This window comes from Hyperoodon ampullatus (assembly GCF_949752795.1).
Source record: "Hyperoodon ampullatus genome assembly, chromosome: 10".
NCBI lineage: Eukaryota > Metazoa > Chordata > Mammalia > Artiodactyla > Ziphiidae > Hyperoodon > Hyperoodon ampullatus.
The window spans coordinates 65,333,385-65,358,987 of record NC_136923.1 but is presented as its reverse complement, the minus strand read 5'-3'; the positions used below and the strand labels follow the sequence as shown (position 1 = coordinate 65,358,987).

The window sequence follows — 25,603 nt, the reverse complement described above, 5'->3', positions numbered from 1 at the left end:
ATGGGTTCTAGCTGGGTTTCCTGGGTGGTGGCTTTGTTAGTGACGGTAATCAGGCTGGACTCCTCCATGACTCAAGGCAGAGATTCTCCAGGTAAGGACACAGTGATTTCTTTCATGTGTACATGCAAAAACTGGCATGGGGGAGGAAGGCCTTTCCCTACAGGTCCAGGCTCCAGTCCAGACCGGAAGGGGCTTCTGGGTTCAAAGAGAGTCTTCTTCCCTTTGACAGGAAATTATTCCTTCCCTCTTTACCACATGCAATGGCCCGGCAGGAAAAGGGTCTTCCTGTCCCAGAGCCACGGATTCAAGGAGTCCGGAGGCAGGAAAAAGGGAAACATTGCTTGCTTAGGGTCCTTATGGTATTAATGTCAGTCTGGAGAACTGTAAAAAATGGAGGCAGTCTGAGAATAGCTGCTATCCTTCAGCCAGGAGTTTGATGATTGTGACTGTTTCTGTATGTATCCAATTGGGGTATATGTGAATAAAAGAACTTGGAAGCGAAGGTTGCTTCATTTGACATTTTTAAGCCCCTATAATATGGTCAGATTGTATGAAGCGATCTTGAGAAATGAGAGAAATTGAATGTATTAGGCCTGTCCTCATGTTACCAGGTACATGTTTTTACTGCTGTTATTTTTCTAGCTGAGGAGTTAAGCTATGCAAACATGAAGTGATATTACATTCTGAAAACATATTTATCAGAAGAAAACAGGATATAACGTGCTAAAAACCAGAACCCCTTTGAACGTCAAAGTCTCATTAAACACAAAAGAGGAACAAACCTAGGGTTGTGGAGGATGGGTGTGAGGAGATCATTATTCTTGGAGAACAGAAACCTCTCTGAGCTTATAATATCCATTGAACAACAGCAACACATACACAATCAGTAAGGTCTAAACTCTGACACAGATCTGACTAAAAACTAACTTAAAATTTTTTTTTTATTTAGAATGTAAGACAAAACAGAGATTTGGAGGTTAGAGCTTTGTTTGAAATTAGCTGAGTTCGAGATGAGTCTGGCTGACCCAGGAAGGATGCTGCTGTCCTGACACTCAGTCCAATAGTTCCTCTGAACGTAGAAATGAAGGAAAATCTACTACTCGAGATCAGTAACAATTATCCTTCAAGTCTCAACTGAAATGCCATTTCTTCAGGGAGATCTTTCCTGATCAACTTACATTATTAACCCATTTGAATGTCCTTTTATATTGTTCTCAAGTGCACAGAATGGAGTTAATCTTCCCCAGTGACTTTACAGCACCTTGTAATCACTGATCAGAACAAGGATGCTCTCCTCTCTTCCCTTGTCTCCATTCTCACTCCCTCCCTTCCATTCTAATGTGTCTGGTATGTCTTTAAGTATGTGGGTGGCTTTTAGGAAGATGTAGCATTGTTTTCCTGTTGTATTAAAAAAATTTTTTTTTATTGGAGTGTAATTGCTTTACAATATTGTGATAGTTTCTGCTGTACAACGAAATGAGTCAGCTATATGTATACATATATCCCCTTCCTCTTAGACCTCCCTCCCACCCCCAATCCCACCCATCTAGGTTACCACAGAGCACTGAGCTGAGCTTCTTGTGCATTGTAGCATGTTCCCACTAGCTATCTATTTTACCCATGGTTGTGTATGTATGTTATTCCTAATCTCCCAATTCATCCCACCCTCTCCTTCGCCCCCATTTCCACGTCTGTTCTCTACGCCTGCGTCTTTACTCCTGCCCTGCAAATGGGTTCATCTGTACCATTTTTCTAGACTCCATGTACATGTGTTAATATATGATATTTGTTTTTCTCTTTCTGGCTTACTTCACGCTGTATGACAAACTCTAGGTCCATCTACATCTCTGCAAATGATCCAATTTCATTCCTTTTCATGGCTGAGTAATATTCCATTGTATATACGTACCACATCTTCTTTATCCATTCATTTGTCAATGGACACTTGGTTGTTTCCATGTCCTGGCTATTGTAAATAGTGCTGCAGTGAACATTGGGGTACATGTGTCCTTTTGAATTATGGTTTTCTCAGGGTATATGCCCAGTAGTGGGATTGCTGGGTCATATGGTAGTTCTATTTTTAGTTTTTTAAGGAACCTCCATCCTGTTCTCCATAGAGGCTGTATCAATTTATATTCCCACCAACAGTGCAAGGAGGTTCCTTTTCTCCACACCCTCTTCAGCATTTATTGTTTGTAGATTTTTTGATGATGGCCACTCTGACAGGTGTGAGGTGATACCTCATTGTAGTTTTGATTTGCATTTCTCCAATAATTAGTGATGTTGAGCAACCTTTCATGTGCCTCTTGGCCATCTGTATGTCTACTTTGGTGAAATGTCTACTTTGGTGAAATGTCTATTTAGGTCTTCCGCCCATTTTTGATTGGGTTGTTTGTTTTTTTGATATTGAGCTGCATGAGCTGTTTGTGTATTTTGGAGATTAATCCTTTGTCTGTTGCTTTGTTTGCAAATATTTTCTCCCATTCTGAAGATGGTCTTTTCGTCTTGTTTATGGTTTCCTTTGCTCTGCAAAAGCTTTTAAGTTTTATTAGGTCCCATTTGTTTATTTTTGTTTTTATTTTCCTTACTGTAGGAGGTGGGGTCAAAAAAGATCTTGCTGTGGTTTATGTCAAAGAGTGTTTTTCCTATGTTTTCCTCTAAGAGTGTTCCACGTGTCCAGTCTTACATTTAGGTCTTTAATCCATTTGGAGTGTATTTTTGGGTATGGTGTTAGGGAGTGTTCTAATTTCATTCTTTTACACGTAGCTGTCCTGTTTTCCCAGCACCACTTATTGAAGAGATTGTCTTTTCTCCAGTATATGTTCTTACCTCCTTTGTCATAGTTTAGGTGACCATAGGTGCATGGGTTTATCTCTGGGCTTTCTATCCTGTTCCATTGATCTATATTTCTGTTTTTGTGCCAATACCATACTGTCTTAATTAATGTAGCTTTGTAGTATAGTTTGAAGTTGGAGAGCCTGATTCCTCCAGCTCCGTTTTTCTTTCTCAAGATTGCTTTGGCTATTCAGGGTCTTTTGTTTTCCAAACAAATTGTAAAATCTTTTGTTCTAGCTCTGTGCAAAATGCCATTGGTAATTTGATAGGGATTGCATTGAATCTGTAGATCGCTTTGGGTTGTATGGTCATTTTCACAATATTGATTCTTCCCATCCAAGAACATGGTATATCTCTCCATCTGTTTGTGTCATCTTTGATTTCTTTCATCAGTGTTTTATAGTATTCTGAGTACAGGTCTCTTGCCTCCTTAGGTAGGTTTATCCCTATGTATTTTATTCTTTGTGTTGTGATGGTAAATGAGATTGTTTCCTTAATTTCTCTTTCTGATTTTTCATTGTTAGTGTATAGGAGTGCAAGAGATTTCTGTGCATTAATTTTGTATCCTGCAACTTTACCAAATTCACTGATTAGCCCTAGTAGTTTTCTGGTGGCAACTTTAGGATTTTCTATGTATAGTATCATGTCATCTGCAAACAGTGACAGTTTTACTTTTTTCCCCCCAATTTGTATTCCTTTTATTTCTTTTTATTCTCTGATTGCCATGGCTAGGACTTCCAAAACTATATTGAATAAGAGTGGCAGGAGTGGACATCCTTGTCTGGTTTCTGATCTTAGTGGAAAGGCTTTCAGTTTTTCACCATTGCGAATGATTTTTGCTTTGGGTTTTTCATATATGGCCTTTATTATTCAGTGAGCCAAAAAGTGCCTTTGGTTTTTTAAGTGAAAATAAAAGGCACCTTTTTCACTTTCACCAAGAACTTTATTGAACAACTTATTCACCATTGTTTTACACTACCTTCTGCCAGTTTTCAGGCAACTTCATAATTCCATCTTCCCAAAACTTTATATATATATATATATATATATATATATATATATATATATATATATATATATTTGTGTGGTATGCGGGCCTCTCACTGCTGTGGCCTCTCCCGCTGCGGAGCACAGGCTCCGGACGTGCAGGCTCAGTGGCCATGACTCACGGCCATGGCTCACAGGCCCAGCCGCTCCGCGGCACACGGGATCCTCCTGGACTGGGGCACGAACCCACGTCCCCTGCATCGGCAGGCGGACTCTCAACCACTGCACCACCAGGGAAGCCCAACTTTTTATATTTTTGAGCAAAGAGCTGTTCTGGGTGACTTGTATGGTCTTCCAGGGAATTTAATTTTTTTCCATTAAAACCGAAATACATGGAAATCCGAAGGTGCAATGTTTGGTCAATACAGCAGATGAATCAGAACTTCCCAGTGAAGCTGTAACAGTTTCTGCCTGGTCATCAAAGAAACATGTGGTCCTGCATTATCCTGATGGAAGATTATGCGTTTTCTGTTGATAATTCTGGAAGCTTTTCATCAAGTGCTGCTTTCAGTTGGTCTAATTGGGAGCAGTACTTGTTGGAATTAATCATTGTTTTTTCTGCAAGGAGCTCATAATAGAGGACTCTCTTCCAATCCCACCATATACACAGCATCACCTTCTTTGGATGAAGACCGGCCTTTGGTGTGGTTACTGGAGGCTCATTTCGCTTGCCCCACGAGCTCTTCCTTTCCACATTATTGTATAGTAACCACTTTTCTTTGCCAATCACAATTTGTTTTAAAAACGGAACGTTTTCATTATGTTTCAGTAGAGAATCACATGCGGAAATATGGTCAAGAACGTTTTCTTCGCTTAACTTACGTAGAACCCAAACATCAAAGCCATTAACATTAAGTGCAAATGATTTTCAATGCTTGATTTGGATATTTTGAGTATGTCGGCTGTCTCCTGTGTGGTATAACACTGACTGTTCTCAATTACTGTTTTAATTTGATCACTATCAATTTCAACTGGTCTACCCGACAGTGGAGCATTGTCCAGCGAGAAATCTCCAGTACGAAACTTCGTGAACCACTTTTGACACGTTTGATCAGTCACAGAACCTTCTCCATATATTGCACAAATCTTTTTGTGTGTTTCAGTTGTGTTTTTGCCTTTCTTGAAATAGTAAAGCCTAATATGTTGAAAATGTTGCTTTTTTCTTCCATCTTCAATATTGAAATGGCTACACAAAAATTCACCAATTTTGATAATTTTTTTAAATGTATGCCGATATGACAGCTGTCGTATACAATCTAACAAAATTGTTTTGAATGAATTTAAAGACAACTAAGTTCTACTAGAGCCATATTACAGAAAAAACCACACAAACCTTTTGGCCCACCCAATATGTTGAGGTAGGTTCCCTCTATGCCCATTTTCTGGAGAGTTTTTTTTTTTTTATCATAAATGTGTGTTGAATTTTGTCAAAAGATTTTCCTGCATCTGTTGAGGTGATCACATGGTTTATTTATTTATTTGTTTGTTTGTTTGTTTGTTTATTTTTGGCTGCATTTGGTCTTTGTTGCTGCGTGCCGGCTTTCTCTAGTTGTGGTGAGTGGGGGCTACTCTTCATTGAGGTGTGCAGGCTTCTCATTGTGGTGGCTTCTCTTGTTGCAGAGCACGGGCTCTAGGCACACAGGCTTCAGTAGTTATGGCACACAGGCTCAGTAGTTGTGGAGCACGGGCTTAGTTACTCTGTGGCATGTGGGATCTTCCTGGACCAGGGCTTGAACCCACGTCCCCTGCATTAGCAGGTGGATTCTTAACCACTGAGCCACCAGGGAAGCCCGATAATATGGTTTTTATTCCTTAATTTGTTAATATGGGGTATCACATTTATCGATCTGCATATATTGAAGAATCCTTGCATTCCTGGGACAAATCCCACTTGATCATGGTGTATGATCCTTTTAATGTGTTGTTGGATTCTGTTCGCTAGTATTTTGTTGAGGATTTTTGTGACTATGTTCATCAGAGATATTGGTCTGTAATTTTCTTTTTTTGTGTGTGATATCTTTGTCTGGTTTTGGTATCAGGGTGATGGTGGCCTCATAGAACGAATTTAGGAGTGTTCCTCCCTCTGAAATCTTTTTTTTTTTTTTTTTTTTTTTTATAAGTAATCTAGAGTTGATTTATTTATTTATTTATTTTTAAAAACTATTTATTTATTTTTTTTTTATTAGTTTCTGCTTTATAACAAAGTGAATCAGTCATACATACACATCTGTTCCCACATCCCTTCCCTATTGCGTCTCCCTCCCTCCCACCCTCCCCATCCCACCCCTCCAGGCGGTCACAAAGCACCGAGCTGATCTCCCTGTGCTCTGCGGCTGCTTCCCACTATCTATCTACCTTACGTTTGGTAGTGTATATATGTCCATGCCTCTCTTTCGCTTTGTCACAGCTTACCCTTCACCCTCCCCATATCCTCAAGTCCATTCTCAAGTAGGTCTGTGTCTTTATTCCCGTTTTACCCCTAGGTTCTTCATGACATTTTTTTTTTTAAATTCCATATATATGTGTTAGCATACGGTATTTGTCTTTCTCTTTCTGACTTACTTCACTCTGTATGACAGACTCTAGGTCTATCCACCTCATTACAAATAGCTCAGTTTCGTTCCTTTTTATGGCTGAGTAATATTCCATTGTATATATGTGCCACATCTTCTTTATCCATTCATCCGATGATGGACACTTAGGTTGTTTCCAGCTCCGGGCTATTGTGAATAGAGCTGCAATGAACATTTTGGTACATGTCTCTTTTTGAATTATGGTTTTCTCAGGGTATATGCCTAGTAGTGGGATTGCTGGGTCATATGGTAGTTCTATTTTTAGTTTTTTAAGGAACCTCCATACTGTTCTCCATAGTGGCTGTACCAATTCACATTCCCACCAGCAGTGCAAGAGTGTTCCCTTTTCTCCACACCCTCTCCAGCATTTATTGTTTCTAGATTTCTTGATGATGGCCATTCGGACTGGTGTGAGATGATATCTCATTGTAGTTTTGATTTGCATTTCTCTAATGATTAATGATGTTGAGCATTCTTTCATGTGTTTGTTGGCAGTCTGTATATCTTCTTTGGAGAAATGCCTATTTAAGTCTTCTGCCCATTTTTGGATTGGGTTGTTTGTTTTTTTGCTATTGAGCTGCATGAGCTGTTTATAAATTTTGGAGATTAATCCTTTGTCAGTTGCTTCATTTACAAATATTTTCTCCCATTCTGAGGGTTGTCTTTTGGTCTTGTTTATGGTTTCCTTTGCTGTGCAAAAGCTTTGAAGTTTCATTAGGTCCCATTTGTTTATCTTTGTTTTTAATTCCATTTCTCTAGGAGGTGGGTCCAAAAGGATCTTGCTGTGATTTATGTCATAGAGTGTTTTACCTATGTTTTCCTCTAAGAGTTTGATAGTTTCTGGCCTTACATTTAGGTCTTTAATCCATTTTGAGCTTATTTTTGTGTATGGTGTTAGGGAATGATCTAATCTCATACTTTTACATGTCCCTGTCCAGTTTTCCCAGCACCACTTACTGAAGAGGCTGTCCTTTCTCCACTGTACATTCCTGCCTCCTTTATCAAAGATAAGTTGGCCATATGTGCGTGGGTTTATCTCTGGGCTTTCTATCCTGATCCACTGATCTATCTTTCTGTTTTTATGCCAGTACCACACTGTCTTAATTACTGTAGCTTTGTAGTATAGTCTGAAGTCAGGGAGCCTGATTCCTCCAGCTCCGTTTTTCGTTCTCAAGATTGCTTTGGCTATTCGGGGTCTTTTGTTTTTCCAAACAAATTTTGAAATTTTTTGTTCTAGTTCTGTGAAAAATGCCAGTGGTAGTTTGATAGGGATTGCATTGAATCTGTAGATTGCTTTGGGTAGTAGAGTCATTTTCACAATATTGATTCTTCCAATCCAGGAGCATGGTATATCTCTCCATCTATTTGTATCCTCTTTAATTTCTTTCATCAGTGTCTTATAATTTTCTGCATAAAGGTCTTTTGTCTCCTTAGGTAGGTTTATTCCTAGATATTTTATTCTTTCTGTTGAAATGGTAAATGGGAGTGTTTTCTTGATTTCATTTTCAGATTTTTCATCATTAGTGTACAGGAATGCCAGAGATTTCTGTGCATTAATTTTGTATCCTGCTACTTTACCAAATTCATTGATTAGCTCTAGTAGTTTTTCGGTAGCATCTTTAGGATTCTCTATGTATAGTATCATGTCATCTGCAAACAGTGACAGCTTTACTTCTTCTTTTCCAATTTGGATTCCTTTTATTTCCTTTTCTTCTCTGATTGCTGTGGCTAAAACTTCCAAAACTAGGTTGAATAAGAGTGGTGAGAGTGGGCAGCCTTGTCTTGTTCCTGATCTTAGTGGAAATGGTTTCAGTTTTTCACCATTGAGGACAATGTTGGCTGTGGGTTTGTCATATATGGCCTTTATTATGTTGAGGAAAGTTCCCTCTATGCCTACTTTCTGCAGGGTTTTTATCATAAATGGGTGTTGAATTTTGTCGAAAGCTTTCTCTGCATCTATCGAGATGATCATATGGTTTTTCTCCTTCAACTTGTTAATATGGTGTATCACATTGATTGATTTGCGTATATTGAAGAATCCTTGCATTCCTGGAATAAACCCCACTTGATCATGGTGTATGATCCTTTTAATGTGCTGTTGGATTCTGTTTGCTAGTATTTTGTTGAGGATTTTTGCATCTATGTTCATCAGTGATATTGGCCTGTAGTTTTCTTTCTTTGTTACATCCTTGCCTGGTTTTGGTATCAAGGTGATGGTGGCCTCGTAGAATGAGTTTGGGAGTGTTCCTTCCTCTGATATTGTTTGGAAGAGTTTGAGAAGGATGGGTGTTAGCTCTTCTCTAAATGTTTTATAGAATTCGCCTGTGAAGCCATCTGGTCCTGGGCTTTTGTTTGATGGAAGATTTTTAATCACAGTTTCAATTTCAGTGCTTGTGATTGGTCTATTCATATTTTCTATTTCTTCCTGAGTCAGTCTTGGTAGGTTGTGCATTTCTAAGAATTTGTCCATTTCTTCCAGGTTGTCCATTTTATTGGCATAGAGTTGCTTATAGTAATCTCTCATGATCTTTTGTATTTCTGCAGTGTCAGTTGTTACTTCTCCTTTTTCATTTCTAATTCTATTGATTTGAGTCTTCTCCCTTCTTTTCTTGATGAGTCTGGCTAATGGTTTGTCAATTTTGTTTATCTTCTCAAAGAACCAGCTTTTAGTTTGGTTGATCTTTGCTATTGTTTCCTTCATTTCTTTTTCATTTATTTCTGATCTGATCTTTATGATTTCTTTCCTTCTGCTAACTTTGGGGGTTTTTTGTTCTTCTTTCTCTAATTGCTTTAGGTGCAGGGTCAGGTTGTTTACTCGAAATGTTTCCTGTTTCTTAAGGTGGGATTGTATTGCTATAAACTTCCCCCTTAGAACTGCTTTTGCTGCGTCCCATAGGTTTTGGGTCGTCGTGTCTCCATTGTCATTTGTTTCTAGGTATTTTTTAATTTCCTCTTTGATTTCTTCAGTGATCACTTCGTTATTGAGTAGTGTATTGTTTAGCCTCCATGTGTTTGTATTTTTTACAGATCTTTTCCTGTAATTGATGTCTAGTCTCATAGCATTGTGGTCGGAAAAGATACTTGATACCATTTCAATTTTCTTAAATTTACCAAGGCTTGATTTGTGACCCAAGATATGATCTATCCTGGAGAATGTTCCATGAGCACTTGAGAAAAATGTGTATTCGGTTGTTTTTGGATGGAATGTCCTATAAATATCAACTAAGTCCATCTTGTTTAATGTATCATTTAAAGCTTGTGTTTCCTTATTTATTTTCATTTTGGATGATCTGTCCATTGGTGAAAGTGGGGTGTTAAAGTCCCCTACTATGATTGTGTTACTGTCGATTTCCCCTTTTATGGCTGTTAGTATTTGCCTTATGTATTGAGGTGCTCCTATGTTGGGTGCATAAATATTTACAATTGTTATATCTTCTTCTTGGATCGATCCCTTTATCGTTATGTAGTGTCCTTCTTTGTCTCTTCTAATAGTCTTTATTTTAAAGTCTATTTTGTCTGATATAAGAATTGCTACTCCAGCTTTCTTTTGATTTCCATTTGCATGGAATATCTTTTTCCATCCCCTTACTTTCAATCTGTATGTGTCTCTAGGTCTGAAGTGGGTCTCTTGTAGACAGCATATATATGGGTCTTGTTTTTGTATCCATTCAGCCACTCTGTGTCTTTTGGTGGGAGCATTTAGTCCATTTACATTTAAGGTAATTATTGATATGTATGTTTCTATTCCCATTTCCTTAATGGCTTTGGGTTCGTTATTGTAGGTATATTCCTTCTGTTGTGTTTCTTGCCTAGAGAAGTTCCTTTAGCATTTGTTGTAAAGCTGGTTTGGTGGTGCTGAACTCTCTCAGCTTTTGCTTGTCTGTAAACGTTTTAATTTCTCCATCAAATCTGAATGAGATCCTTGCTGGGTAGAGTAATCTTGGTTGCAGGTTTCTCTCCTTCATCACTTTAATTATGTCCTGCCACTCCCTTCTGGCTTGTAGAGTTTCTGCTGAGAGATCAGCTGTTAACCTGATGGGGATTCCCTTGTGTGTTATTTGTTGTTTTTCCCTTGCTGCTTTTAATATGATTTCTTTGTGTTTAATTTTTGACAGTTTGATTAATATGTATCTTGGCGTATTTCTCCGTGGATTTATTCTGTATGGGACTCTCTGTGCCTCCTGGACTTGATTAACTATTTCCTTTCCCATATTAGGGAAGTTTTCAACTATAATCTCTTCAAATATTTTCTCAGTCCCTTTCTTTTTCTCTTCTTCTTCTGGAACCCCTATAATTCGAATGTTGGTGCGTTTAATGTTGTCCCAGAGGTCTCTGAGACTGTCCTCTATTCTTTTCATTCTTTTTTCTTTATTTTGCTCTGCAGCAGTTATTTCCACTATTTTATCTTCCACCTCACTTATCCGTTCTTCTGCCTCAGTTATTCTGCTATTGATCCCATCTAGAGTATTTTTCATTTCATTTATTGTGTTTTTAATCGATGCTTGATTCATCTTTAGTTCTTCTAGGTCCTTGTTAACTGTTTCTTGCATTTTGTCTATCTTATTTCCAAGATTTTGGATCATCTTTACTATCATTATTCTGAATTCTTTTTCAGGTAGACTGCCTATTACCTCTTCATTTGTTAGGTCTGGTAGGTTTTTATCTTGCTCCTTCACCTGCTGTGTGTTTTTCTGCTTTCTCATTTTGCTTATGTTACTGTGTTTGGGGTCTCCTTTTTGCAGGCTGCAGATTCGTAGTTCCCGTTGTTTTTGGTATCTGTCCCCCGTGGCTAAGGTTGTTTCAGTAGGTTGTGTAGGCTTCCTGGTGGGGGGGACTAATGCCTGTGTTCTGGTGGTTGAGGCTCGATCTTGTCTTTCTGGTGGACAGGTCCACGTCTGGTGGTGTGTTTTGGGGTGCCTGTGGCCTTATTATGTTTTTAGGTAGTCTCTCTGCTAATGGGTGGGGTTGTGTTCCTGCCTTGCTAGTTGCTTGGCATAGGGTGACCAGCACTGTAGTTTGCTGGTCGTTGACTGAAGCTGGGTGCTGGTGTTGAGATGGAGGTCCCTGGGAGATTTTCTCTGCTTGATATTATGTGGAGCTGGGAGGTCTCTTGTGGACCCGTGTCCTGAGGTTGGCTCCCCCGCTTCAGAGGCACAGCACTGACTCCTGGCTGCAGCACCACGAGCCTTTCATCCACCCGGCTCAGAATAACAGTGAGAAAAAGTAGAAAGAAAGAATTAGTAGAAGAAAGAAAGAGAGAGGGAAAGAAAGGAAGAAGGGAGGAAAGGAAGGAAGGAAGAAAGAAAGGAGGGAGGGAGGGAGGGAGGATGGAAAGAAGGAAAGAAAGGAGGGAGGGAGGGAGGAATGAAAGCAAAAGGAAGAGTGAATGGAAGAAGGGAGGGAGGGAGGAAGGGAAGAAAGAAAGAAAGACAGGAGGGAGGGAGGGAGGAAGGAAAGAAAAAGAAAGTGGAAAGAAGAAGGGTGGGAGGGAGGGAGGGAGGAAAGAAAAAGAAAGAAGGAAAGGAGGAGCGGAGGGAGGGAGGGAGGAAGGGAAGGTAGGAAAAAAAGAAAGAGCAGGTAAAGTAAAATAGAATAAAGTATGAAATATAGTAGCGTTATTAAAATTAAAAAGTAATTATTGAAAAAAAAAAACACGGACCGATAGAACCCTGGGACATATGGTGGAAGCAAAGCTATACAGAGAGAATCTTACACAGAAGATTACACATACACATTCACAAAAAGAGAGCAGGGGGAAAAATCAAAAATCTTGCTCTCCAAGTCCACCTCCTCGATTTGGGATAATTCGTTGTAAACAGAGGAAAAGGGCGAGAAGTCTGAAATCTTGCTAAGTCCACCTCCTTAATTTGGGATAATTCGTTGTAAAAAGGGGGGAAAGTCTTAAATCTTGTCCTCAAAGTCCACTTCCTCAATTTGGGATGATTCGCTGTCCATTCATACACTCCACAGACGCAGGGCACATCAAATGGACCGTGGAGCTTTAATCCACTGCCTCCGAGGCTACACAGAGAGATTTCCCTGTCTCTGCTCTCACAACTCCCGGGTCTCAGCCTTGGACCTGGCCCCGCCTCTGCGCGTAGGTCGCCGGAGGGCGTCCGCTCTTCGCTCAGACAGGACGGGTTTAAAGGAGCTGCCGATTCGGGGGCTCTGGCTCACTCAGGCAGAGGGGAGGGAGGGGAATGCCCTCTCCTCGCGCACCAGGCAACAAAAGGGAAAAAAGTCTCCTGCCTCTCCGGTAGCTCCAGACCCTTTCCCCGGACTCCCTCCGGGCTAGCACTAACCCCTTCAGGCTCTCTTCCTGCCGCCAGCCCCAGTCCTCTCCCTGCGCTCCGACTGAAAGCCGATACCCGAGCCTCAGCTCCCAGCCCCGCCCGCCCCGTGGGCCGAGCAGACAAGCCTCTCGGGCTGGTGTGTGCCTAAGGGCACCGATCCTCTGTGCCAAAATCTCTCCGCTTTGCCCTCCGCACCCCTGTTGCTGTGCTCTCCTCCGCTACTCCGAAGCTTTCCCCCTCCGCCACCTGCAGTCTCCGCCCGCGAAGGGGCTTGTAGTGTGTAGAAACCTTCCCTCCTTCACGGCTCCCTCCCACTGGTGCAGGTCCCGTCCATATCCTATTGTCTCTGTTTATTCTTTTTTTCTTTTGACCTACCCAGGTATGTGGGGAGTTTCTTGCCTTTTGGGGGGTCTGAGGTCTTCTGTCAGCGTTCAGTAGGTGTTCTGTTGGAGTTGTTCCACGTGTAGATGAATTTCTGATGTATCTGTGGGGAGGAAGGTGATCTCCGCGTCTTACTCTTCCGCCATCTTCCTCTTCCGCCCCTCTGAAATCTTTTGGAAGAGTTTGAGAAGTATAGGTGTCAGCTCTTCTCTAAATGTTTGCTAGAATTCGCCTGTGAAGCCAACTTGTCCTGGACTTTTGTTTGTTGGAAGACTTTTAATCACAGTTTTAATTCCATTACTTGTGATAGGTCTGTTTATATTTTCTAATTCTTCCTGGTTCAGTCTTAGAAAATTGTACCTTTTTAAGAATTTGTCCATTTCTTCCAGGTTGGCCATTTTATTGGCATATAGTTGTTTGTAGTAGTCTCTCGTAATCCTTTGTATTTCTGTGGTGTCAGTTGTAATTCTCCTTTTTCATTTCTAATTTTATTGATTTGCATCCTCTCCTTTTTTTTTCTTGATGAGTCTGGCTAAAGGTGTATCAATTTTGTTTATCTTCTCAAAGAACCAACTTTTAGTTTTATTGACATTGCTATTGTTTTCTTCATTTCTATTTCATTTATTTCTGCTCTGATCTTTATGATTTCTTTCCTTCTACTGACTTTGGGTTTTCTTTGTTCTTCGGTCTCTAGTTGCTTTAGGTGTAAGGTTAGATTTTTCATTTGAGGTTTTTCTTGTTTCTTGAGGTGAGATTGAATTGCTATAAACTTTCCTCTTAGGAAGTCTTTTGCTGCATCCCATAGGTTTTGGGTCATCATGTTTTCATTGTCATTTATTTCTATGTATTTTTTAATTTCCTCTGTGATTTCTGCAATGATCTCTTGGTTATTTAGTAGTGCACTATTTAGTCTCCATGTATTTGTGTTTTTTACAGTTTTTTTTTTTTCCTGTAATTGATTTCTAATCTCATAGCATTGTGGTCGGAAAAGATGCTTGATACGATTTCAATTTTCTTAAATTTTTGAGGCTTGACTTGTGACCCAAGATGTGATCTACCCTGGAGAATGTTCCATGTGAACCTGAGAAGAAAGTGTATTCTGCCACTTTAGGTGGAATGTCCTATAATTATCAATCAAATCTATCTGGTCTATTGTGTCATTTAAATCTTGTGTTTCCTTATTTATTTTCTGTCTGGATGATCTGTCCATTGGTGTAAGTGGGGTGTTAAAGTCTCCCACTATTACTATGTTACTGTTGACTTCCTGTTTTATGGCTGTTAGCATTTGCCTTATGTATTGAGGTGCTCCTATGTTGGGAGGATTTTTAAATCATATTTATTTTATTTAAATCATAAATATTTAATTGTTATATCTTCTTCTTGGATTGATCCCTTGGTCATTAGGTAGTGTCCTTCATTATCTCTTGTAACAGTCTTTATTTTAAAGTCTATTTTATCTGATATGAGTATTGCTACTCCGGCTTTCTTTTGATTTCCATTTGCATGGTATATCCTTTTCCATCCCCTCACTTTCAGTCTGTATGTGTCCCTAGATCTGAAGTGGGTCTCTTGTAGGCAGCACATATATGAGTCTTGTTTTAGTATCCATTCAGTCTGAGTCTTTTGGTTAGGGCATTTAATCCATTTACATTCAAGGTAATTATCAATATGTATGTTCCTACTGCAATTTTCTTAATTGTCTTGGGTTTGTTTTTGTGGGTCTTTTTCTTCTCTTGTGCTTCCCACTTAGAGAAGTTCCTTTAACATTTGTTGTAAAGCTGGTTTGGTGGTGCTGAATTCTCTTAGCTTTTGCTTGTCTGAAAAGCTTTTGACTTCTCCGTCGAATCTGAGTGAGATCCTTGCTGGGTAGAGTGATCTTGGTTGTAGGTTTTTCTCTTTCATCACATTAAATATATCCTGCCACTCCATTCTGGCCTGCAGACTTTCTGATGAAAAATCAGCTGATAACCTTATGGGGATTCCCTTGTATGTTATTTTTTGTTTTCCCTTGCTGCTTTAAAATTTTTTCTTTTTATTTAATTTTTGTTAGTTTGATTAATATGTGTCTTGGTGTGTTTCTCTTACGGTTTATCCTGTATGGGACTCTCTGTGTTTTCTGGACTTGGGTAGCTATTTCCTTTCCCATGTTAGGGAAGTTTTTGACTATAATCTCTTCAAATATTTTCTCAGACCCTTTCTTTTTCTCTTCTTCTGAGACCTTTATAATTCGAATGTTGGTGTATTTAATGTTGTCTCAGAGGTCTCTGAGACTGTTTTCAATTCTCTTCATTCTTTTTCCTTTATTATGCTCCTTGGCAGTTATTTCCACCATTCTATCTTCAAGCTCATGTATTTGTTCTTCTGCCTCATTTTTTGTGTTATTGATTCCTTCTATTGTATTTTTCATTTTAGTTACTGTGTTGTTCAACTTTGTTTATTCTTTAGTTCTTCTGGGTCTTTGTTAAACATTTCTTGTATTTTCTTGATCCGTGCCTGAATTCTATTTCCAAAATTCTGAATCATCTTTGCTATCATTACTCTGAATTCTTTTTCAGGTAGGTTGCCTATTTTCTCTTCATTTAGTTGGTCTTGTAGGTTTTTATCTTCCCCCTTCATCTGTAACATATTTTTTTATTGTCTCTTTTTTTTTTTTTTTTTTTTTGGATGGGTGGGACTGTGTTCCTGTCTTATTGGTGGTTTGGCCTGAGGCTTCCAGCCCTGGAGTTTGTAGGCTGTTGGGTAGAGCTGGGTCTTGGTGCTGAGATGAGGACCTCTGGGAGACCTCACTCTGATTAATATTCCCTGGGGTCTGAGGCTCTCTGTTCATCCAGCGATTTGGACTCAGTGCTCCCACCATAGGAGCTGACCCCTGACCCCTGGTCTGGGAACCAAGATCCTGCAAGCTGCACAGGGTGGCAAAAAACTAAAAAAGGGCAGAAAGTAACAAAGAGTAAAAAATAATATAAGATTAGAAAACTAACAGATATGTTAAAAAAAGTAAAATATAAATGAAACAACAACCAGAAGGTAAAACAGAATCACAATAGCAAAAAAGTAGGAAAAAAAAGGCCGGAAAAGGCCTTGGCTATGTGGGGTGGGGCTTAGGCATGGGCATCGTTTAGGTGGGGTCGGGGCCTATTCTTAAGCCCTTGGGGTGGGGGTGGGAATTAGGCTCAGTGCTGTTGGAGGGGCCCTGATGTGCCTCTGGCCTCAGAGTAGGGATGATCAGGCCTGAGACCTTAGCAGGCTCCCCGTTCACCTTTACTCTTCTCCCCCCCCACACACCCTTAGGACCCACGTGGCAGGAGGTGTCCCCGGATGGTGGAGGTCTCAGGGCCTGAGTGGGCAGGGTAAATGCTATTCATGTTCCCCCGAGTCCTCTGAAACTCCAAGGGTCCCTCCAGGCACAGGAACCCCTCCCCTCCCCCAGCCACCCCTCAGGGGCACTGGTTCCCTCTGACCTCCACTTCTCTTTCCCCCTCATTCCACCCCATGTCCTCCCCAGTCACTCGGGGGGTCCTCCCATCCCCTTGGGTGTCAAGGTCCCCCACCAGCCTCTGGTAGGTGCCCAGTTGTGGGGAGACACGAACTCCGCATCCTCCTAGTCCGCCATCTTGACTCTGCTCCCTCCTGTGTGTATATTTAAATTTTAATAAATGTCATTGTGTGATGAATCACATTCTGTTTCTTTTCTTACCTAACACAATGCTTTTGAGTTCTACCTCAGTGTTGGTGTTGTAAATCCAAACCTGTCTTTATTGATAGGGAAGCAGGTCAGGGAGGGGAAGTATCTGTTTCTATGTAAAATAACTAGATAAAGAACTAGAACTTAAGTGAACTGAGACCAATCCAGGTCCGTTTACCAGCTTGTCTCTTAAAATTGTCCAGATCTTCAAATCTAAGACAACTATCACCACCTTAGTTTGTTTGGGCTGCTATGACAAATGCCACAGATTGCGTTGCTTATAAACAACAGAAATTTATTTCTCAAAGTTCTGGAGGCTGGGAAGTCCGAGATGAAGGCTGCAGCATGGTTGTGTTCTGGGAAAGGCTCTCTTTCTGGTTCAGAGCTGGCACCTTCTCTCTGTGTCCTCACATGGTTGAAGGGGCAAGGGAGCTCTCTGGAGCCTCTTTTCTAGGGACACTAACCCCTTTCATCAGGAATCCATGCTCCTGACCTAAGTACCTCCCCTAACACTGCTGACTAATACCATTACCCTTGGGGGTTGGGGTTTCAACATGTGAATAGAGGGAACACAAACATCCAGACCACAATACACAATCATATTTTTTCTTACCTATGAAGACTGATTAAATAGCTTTGGGAAATTAAATTGTTTTGGAGAACATGCCAATTAAAAAAGAGTTACATTGTATGAAAGTTAGTATAGATTTCAAACTAATCACTATCAATACTAATAAGGTACTCTGAAAGTGGAAAATCATAATGGAGAATGGATTTGCATTTTTGTTTATTTATTTAAATTTTATATTTAAAAAAATTTATTTATTTATTTATTTTTGGCTGCGTTGTGTCTTTGTTGCTGCACACGGGCTTTTTCTAGTTGCAGCGCACGGGCTTCTCATTGTGGTGGCTTCTCCTGTTGCAGAGCACGGGCTCTAGGCATGCGGGCTTCAGTAGTTGTAGCACACGGGCTTAGTAGTTGTGGCGCACAGGCTTAGTTGCTCCGTGGCATGTGGGATCTTCCTGGAACAGGGCTCAAATCCATGTCCCCTGCATTGGCAGGGAGATCCTTAACCACTGTGCCACCAGGGAAGTCCCTAAAATTTATTTTTTATTGAAGTATGGTTGAATCACAATGTTGTGTTCATTACTGCTGTACAGCAAAGTGACTCAGTTATACATTCTTTTTCATATTCTTTTCCATAATGGTTTATCGCAGGATATTGAAGGACTTGGATTTTTAAATTCATTCTTCAGTGGAAGTGTTTAATATAAAAGCCTCCAGAAAAGGTTTAAGTTAACCCTATATTCACCAGATTATTACAACCGCTAGAACTGTGCATACAGGGCCAATGATGATGATGATGATGATAATAAAAGGCATCTTCAAGTCATGAGTTAATATTATTTTACCCAACGTAGATAGAGGTAATTAGGTCATTACCTTACTAGAGCCAACAGAGGGGATGAGGTCTCTGAGTAATCGTGCAAAGGAAAAGGTCCAGAAGAAAATTCATTAAAAAAATTTTTTTTTTTGGCTGTGCCACTTGGAATCTTAGTTCCCCAATCAGGGATCGAACCTGTGCCTCCTGCAGGGGAAGCACAGAGTCTTAGCCACTGGACCACCAGGGAAGTCCCCAGAAGAAAATTCTTGAGAAAACCCATAGTGAATGGAAAGTAGAAGGGGAGTTTATTTCACACCTACTATGAACCTACTCTGCATTTCTTTACCCCACCTCCATCCTCCTTTCACTTTACTCCAGAAGGAATATATAGAATTAACCTACTAACGACAAGAATACTATTGAACTATTCCATACAGGGCTGGGAATTCTTGGGCTTCTGAAAGCTTGGCTTGGAGAAACTTAGCACAGTGTCTGGCAAAATGCAAACAGTCTATAAATATTGGTCAAAGGAATGAATATTTGTTGAATGAAAGTTTATGTCTCTGGACACATTCTGACTTGCTTCTTTGGGTTACATGTCTCCTGTTTGGCTGGCCTGGTAGGCTGGACCTCAGGCTTCTTTCAAAGAAGAATGGATGTCTCTTTGCTAAGAGGAACCAGGGTGGGGCCCAGCGGAGCAGAGGCTACTTTGGCTGATTTACTGAGGTCAAAGGTCTCAATCAATGTGGTCTGGCATAATAAACCAGGTATGGGTTTCCTAATTGGGGCTGGTTCATAGTCTTTTTTTTTTTGGTTTTCTAGAAGATTTTGTGATTCAGGCAAAGGCTGACTGTTACTTCACCAATGGGACAGAAAAGGTGCAGTTTGTGGTCAGATTCATCTTTAACCTGGAGGAGTATGCGCGTTTTGACAGCAACTTGGGGATGTTTGTGGCCTTGACGGAGCTGGGCCAGCCTGACGCTGAGCTGTGGAACAATCGGCCCGATATACTGGCAAGGAGTAGAGCCTCTGTGGATGCGCTCTGCAGACACAACTACAAGCTGGGTGCACCCTTCACTGTGGGGAGAAAAGGTGAGGTGCAAGGTGGGGACTGCAGGGATTCAGGAATCTCCCCAGTGTGAGCCTGGCCGTGGCTCTTCTTCCTTGTACTGGGCAGTTTCCTGCTTCAGGATAGATGGGTCAGGAGCAGGGGAGTCTGTATATGTTCTGTCCTCAATTGTGACTCATTCACTATCCTCAGTGGTCAGTTCACGGTGGTCTTGGGTCCCAGACCCCCAGTTCTCAGGGACTTTAAGGGCTAGTGTCTTCCCAAATACAAGGGGCAATTGTGGGCATGTGATAAAGCCTAAATCCTCCTTGCGACACTAACATATCCAGTGTTTGAGTCTTCGGGGGTGAGATTTCCCCACATTTCCAGTTTCTACTTGGGTGATTTGGGAAAGAGATTTGTGGCTGAGATAACCTTTAATGAAACTCCTGTGTTGGCTTTGTGGATTTCCTTCACCATGTCTCATTTCTTCTCTCCCCTGCTAGTGCAACCAGAGGTGACAGTGTATCCAGAGAGGATCCCAGCCTTGCAGCAACACAATCTGCTGCTTTGCTCTGTGACAGGTTTCTATCCAGGGGACATCAAGATCACGTGGTTCCGGAATGGGCAGGAACAGAGAGAGGGGGTCATGTCCACTGGCCTCATTAGGAATGGAGACTGGACCTTTCAGACAATGGTGATGCTGGCAATGATGCCTGAACTTGGAGAGGTCTACACCTGCCTTGTTGATCATCCCAGCCTGCTGAGTCCTGTTTCTGTGGAGTGGAGTGAGAATCAGCTTATACTTTCTGGATGAAACTCGGCTCAATCTGACTCAAGACCTGTGTTACCTCTGTGTTCATCTTGGCTACAACACTAGTTCTTCTTCCCTCTGATCTGAGGGAGTCATAGAAATTGGGGTGTTTGGGTTGGGGTGGGAAAAAACATGGCAAATAGCTATTCTTGGATCTTCCAAGAAATATGGAGTTGTAATCACCTTGTCACTTACTTCCAACTTTGGGAACTACTGTCCTCTAATGCTTTGGTCTTGGCATTTAGGGGGGCATTATTATTGGCTATAAGAATCATTAACAGAAACTCCATGAGTACAAGCCTTGGCTTCAAAGATTTAGTCCTTCCCTAGATAGCATTGGATTGGTGTCCAGCACAGGTTCTGGGATTTCAGGAAGGTACACCAAATATTGGGAGCTTTTGGCTCACTTTAATACATGTTTTCCATAGGAGCTCAGTCTGAATATTCTTGGAGAAAGATGCTGAGTGGAATTGCAGCCTTCCTGGTTGGGCTAGTCTTCCTTCTGGTGGGGATCGTCATCCACACCAGGGCTCGGAAAGGTAATGAGCTCTGAGGAGTACCCCTGCCACGTGCCCCCTGGCTTTCCCCACTTCCCACTTTTCCTAACGTCTAAGGTGCAAGGCAGGGAGGGCTGATCATACCTCTCAGGGGTCACTGAGATAGTTTTTTCCTGAAGCCAGAAACATTCCGGGGGGTAATCGGAGATGGAGTTCTGATACTCTGGGTCATCCCCCATTGCTCAGGATAATCACAACATTTGGTTCTAACTGGGGCATCCTATTTCTTCCTTTTTTATTGTAGGACGTGTGGAGACTCCGTTGTCTGGTGCTGAGGTAATGTCTCCTTCCTTAGCTTTTGGTGCCAGATCATTCACCCATCCTTTGGCGGAGGGAGGGTCACGGGGATAAGATGTAAGTGACTCTGGCTGGGTGCGCTGTCTGCTGAGTCCCTGTGCTGGAGGGTGGGGGACTCACGGGACTTTATCACTCTCCCTGCAGGTCCCAAGAGCAGTTCTTCATCCACAGCCACATTAAGGTCCTAATAGAAGCTTCTCTCCCTGGAGCCTGAAGAGGGATTGAGTGGCCCTGGATTAAGTGAAGGACATTTATGAGGTCAATGTTCTGGATGACTCATTTCCATGAGACCTTGGAGGAGTCCTGAACTGATTCTAGAGTCTTCTGTTCTGAGATCACGCATCTCTCATCCTTGTGCCCTTCTTCCTCCTCCTTGTCTATACTAGTCCCCATTTCCAAGGACAGTGTTCAGAAATTCCCCTAAGACCTAGCTCCTTCCAGTCCCAAACTTTATTTACTTTTCTGTGGTCCAGCCCTAACCTCTAAGTCGTGATCTCCATCTTTCTCTCTTCCAAAGGCAGCCCCACAGTCTTCAGAAGACAAACGTTCAGATAGTCACTGCTCCCTTTTCATTGTTTTTTAAAAGACTTTTTCCTTTAAAATAAAACTGAGATAGAGATAACCACATAAAATGTATAATTCAATACATGACTTAAGGGCAAAACCCCTCTAATCAATGCTCAGTTCAAGAAATAGAACTTTTCCAGCCGCTGCATAAGTCTCCCTGCTGCAGGCCAATCAAAGCCCACTCCCTCCTCTCAAAAGTAGTCATATCCTTGCAAACTATTTGGGCCTTGAATTTCCTTTGAGGGTGATTTTATTACACTTACAGTTCAAAAAAAATCATCTGTAGGATTATACAGATTGTCTAATTTCAGGGTCAGCTTTGGTAAATTCTGTGGGGTAGATTAATTAGGGTACAAAGTATTTGTCATTCGTCTCATGAAGATGTAGCTGGCCCTGGACTTAGACCATCTGAGAGTACGTCTAAAGAAGGCTTACAGCTTTTACTTTCCTATTGGAAGTCCTGAGCCATCAGGTAAGAAGTTTGACTTCATTGCTGATGGGACCACATAGGCCACGTTAGAGGCACTGGAATTGCTGAGGGAGAGAGTGCCTCCGTGTCCCAGTTGAGCCTCCAGAGGACCCCAGCCCCAGCTACCATCTGACTGCAACCACATGAGAGACCCTCTGTGAATACCACCTTCTAAGCTCAATCAACTCCCAGAACTGTGAAAAATCATTAAATGGCTGTAGTTTTAAGCCACTAAGTTTGGGTGTAATTTGTTATACAGAAATAGATCATGAAATGTTGTTTTTCAAAGAATTTTATCAAAATGACAAATCTACCGGAACAAAATTCTTTATATCCTGTTAGTATCTTTTAATGTTTATAGAATCTGTAGCAATGGCATCTTTTTGTTATGGATGTTAGTAATTTGAATTTTTCTTCCTTATGTGTCTTGCAGGTGGTTTATCAAAAAAAAAAAAAAAGAAGAAAAAAAGAAAACTCTAGCTTTGTGATTTTCTTTATTATGCATCTATTATCCATTCTATTTCCTCTCTTATCTTCATTATTTCCTTCTACTTTTTTTGGCGTGTGTTTCTCCAGTTTACACAGCACCATTTGTTGAAGACACTATCCTTTCCCCATTGGGTGTTCTTGGCTCACTTGTCAAATATTAATTGAATATATATGGAAGGGTTTAATTCTGGGCTCTCTTTTCTGTTCCACTGGTCTATGTGTCCATTTTAATGCCAGTACTATACTGTTTTTATTACTATAGTTTGAAACCAGGAAGTGCGATACCTTTGGCTTTGTTCTTCCTTCTCAGGGTTGCTTTTGGGTATTCTGGGTCTCTTGTAGTTTATGATTTTTTTGCTATACAGGTTGCTAGTCCTATCTCATTCACTTAAAACTTGGTATATTAGTCCTTTGCGTGGCTATACCACAATTCATCCATTCTCTCTCTTAATATTAAGACTGTTTCTTTTCTCTTCAGTTACTTTTTTTATATGTCATCTTGGGCACATGTATGAGAACTTATTTAGAATGTTTTTATCTAGGATGGAAGTCTGGGATTGTCCAACTACCCAAAGGGATATAAACCAATATTTAACATATTTTATAATTTTTTTGATGTACAGAATTTCCATAATCAAGACAAAGTTGTCAGTTTTTCTTTTTTTTTTTTGCAGTATGCAGGCCTCTCACTGTTGTGGCCTCTCCCATTGTGGAGCACAGGCTCCAGACGCCCAGGCTCAGCAGCCATGGCTCACGGGCCTAGCTGCTCTGCGGCATGTGGGATCTTCCCGGACCGGGGCACGAACCCGTGTCCCCTGCATTGGCAGGTGGACTCTCAATCACTGCGCCATCAGGGAAGCCCAGTTTTTCTTTTTGAATTTGGAAATAATTTTGTTATTCCTAACCTGGTGCAACAAACATTCAATTACAAGTCTCTTTAAGGTCATGTAAGATTGTTTCTTTTAGATAGATATTATCTTAGTCCATTCAGGCTACTACAACCAAATACCATAAACTGAGTAGCTTATAAACAGCAGAAACTTATATCTCACAGTTCTGGAGGTGGGAAGTCTGAGATCAGTATACCAGCAAGGTCGAGTTCTGGTGAAAACCCTCTTCTGGGTTTGCAGACTGTCAATAGCTCACTGTGGCCTCACATGGTGGAAGGGAAGACTCTGGTCTTTTTGGCCCTTTATAAGGGCACTAATCCCATTCATAAGGGGTCCACCTTCAGGACTTAGTCACCCCCCAAAGCTCTACATCTTAATAGCATCACATTAGGGACTAGGTTTCAGCAGATACATTTTGTAGAGGCACAAACATTCAGAACATTGCAGATATATGGATGTGGATTTTATTGTTGTTGTCAGTCATGTAACATTTGCACTTTAATATTTTAATAGATACCACCAAGCTCCCACTCACTCATGATGCTACTAATAATATATGAGAGAATCCATTCCCACAGACTCTTGTAAATCCTTTATTTAAAAAACCCAGACTATTATATTTGTCAGTTTGGGGGAGAAATATTTCATCACATTGCTATTTGAATTTGTATTTTTTTCTGATTATTGGTGTGTTTGAGTAAATATTTTATGTTTATTGGCCTTTGGTGTATTTGCTTCTGTAAATAGTCTGTATCTTTGCCCACTTTTCTGTTGTTTATTTTTGTTCATTTATTTGTTGATTTGTTGGCAATTTTACATAATAAGAAAGTTAGCCTATTGTCAGCCTTGTGTGTTGCAAAGTTTTCTGAGCTTTATATATTTCTTTAAAATTTATTTAATCCATGCAAGAAATTTTAAATTTTTATTCAAATACATATTTTTCTTTATGTCTTCTAGACTTTCTGTCTTGCTTAGGAGGGCTCTTTTTCTTTTAAGAAAGATTATTTTAACAGGCTTCTTGAGGTATAATTTACTTACCACAAATTCACTCTTTGTACATGTAAAATTTTTTTTTTTTTTTTTTTGCAGTACGCGGGCCTCTCACTGTTGTGGCCTCTCCCGTTGCGGAGCACAGGTGCAGGCTCAGCAGCCATGGCTCACGGGCCCAGCCGCTCCGCGGCATGTGGGATCCTCCTGGATGGGGGCACAAACCCGTGTCCCCTGCATCCGCAAGCGGACTCTCAACCACTGCGCCACCAGGGAAGCCCAGATAACTTTTTGTTTTTTTACTTTTTACCTTTTTGAAAGCAGGTCTTTTGCCTCTTTCCTATTTGCCCATTTCTGTTCCCCTCTAACCTTAAAAGAACCTAATTATAGGAATGAGATCACTAGGCAATTGAAACTAACTCCCGACTTATGCTCTCCTGAATGCACACCATGCCTTGTCTAACCTGTTGATTCTTTTCTTAGATAAAAAACAGTTAAAAAATAACTAGCTCTCTACCCCCAGCAGCTCAAACCCCCAGGCAATCCTGCAGGAGATCACGCAGGCAAGATAACATCTGAAGAGAGAGTCAGCCAGTCTGCACTCAATGGAGAATGATGCAGAACCCAGCCTCCTGCCTTGGTGATTCACTGAGATTCTTTCCCTCCATTTTTCCCTTTAAAAACTGTCATGGCTGAGAAGAATCTTTGGAGTTGGTTTGGGAAACAAGTCCACCTTCTCCCCAGATTGTTGGCGCTTCTGATTAAAGCACGTTTCCTTTCTACTGACACTTGCCTCTCAAATTATTGGCTTATGAGTGGCGAGCAATTGAACCTGGGTTCAGTTACATTTTTATTTCTGGTAGAAGAGCTCCTTCTTACGTCTCTTGTAAGGAAGGTATATTTTGATGAGCTCTCTCAGCTTTCGTTTGTCTGAGAAAGTCTTTATTTCTCCTTCATCTCTGAATGACAACCTTGTCGGATAGAGTATTCTTGGCTGACAGTTATCTTTCAGTATTTTGAGAATGTCATCCCACTCCCTCTTGACCTGTAGAATTTCTGAACTCTGCTGATAAACTAATGGGGTTCCTTTGCAGGTTACGATCCTTTTTTCCCTGGATGCCTTTAAAAATTCCCTGTCACTGACTTTTTTTTTCTTTCTTTTTTTGGCTGTGCTGTGCAACATGTGGAATCTTAGTTCCCTGACCAGGGATTGAACCCTTGCCCCCTGCAGTGGAAGCATGGAGTCCTAACCACTGGACCACCAGGGAAGTCCCTGTCATTGACTT

At 40.9% G+C, this 25,603-nt stretch overlaps 1 protein-coding gene across 2 annotated transcripts; it reads left to right on the top strand.

The window, feature by feature from the left end:
- LOC307058589 (HLA class II histocompatibility antigen, DO beta chain-like) lies at positions 1-21,103 on the top strand (the record flags this gene model as incomplete). 2 transcript variants are annotated; one of them, XM_079712109.1, is made up of 6 exons in its annotated part: positions 1-91; positions 19,022-19,291; positions 19,754-20,035; positions 20,490-20,600; positions 20,863-20,894; positions 21,060-21,095. In XM_079712109.1, 6 exons carry the CDS (start codon positions 1-3, stop codon positions 21,093-21,095), a joined length of 822 nt encoding a protein of 273 aa, XP_079568235.1. The 2 variants fall into 2 exon arrangements, with proteins under 2 accessions (XP_079568235.1, XP_079568236.1); XM_079712110.1 differs by lacking the exon at positions 20,863-20,894 and having other exon boundaries at positions 21,060-21,103.
- Between the last annotated feature and the right edge of the window lie 4,500 nt (positions 21,104-25,603).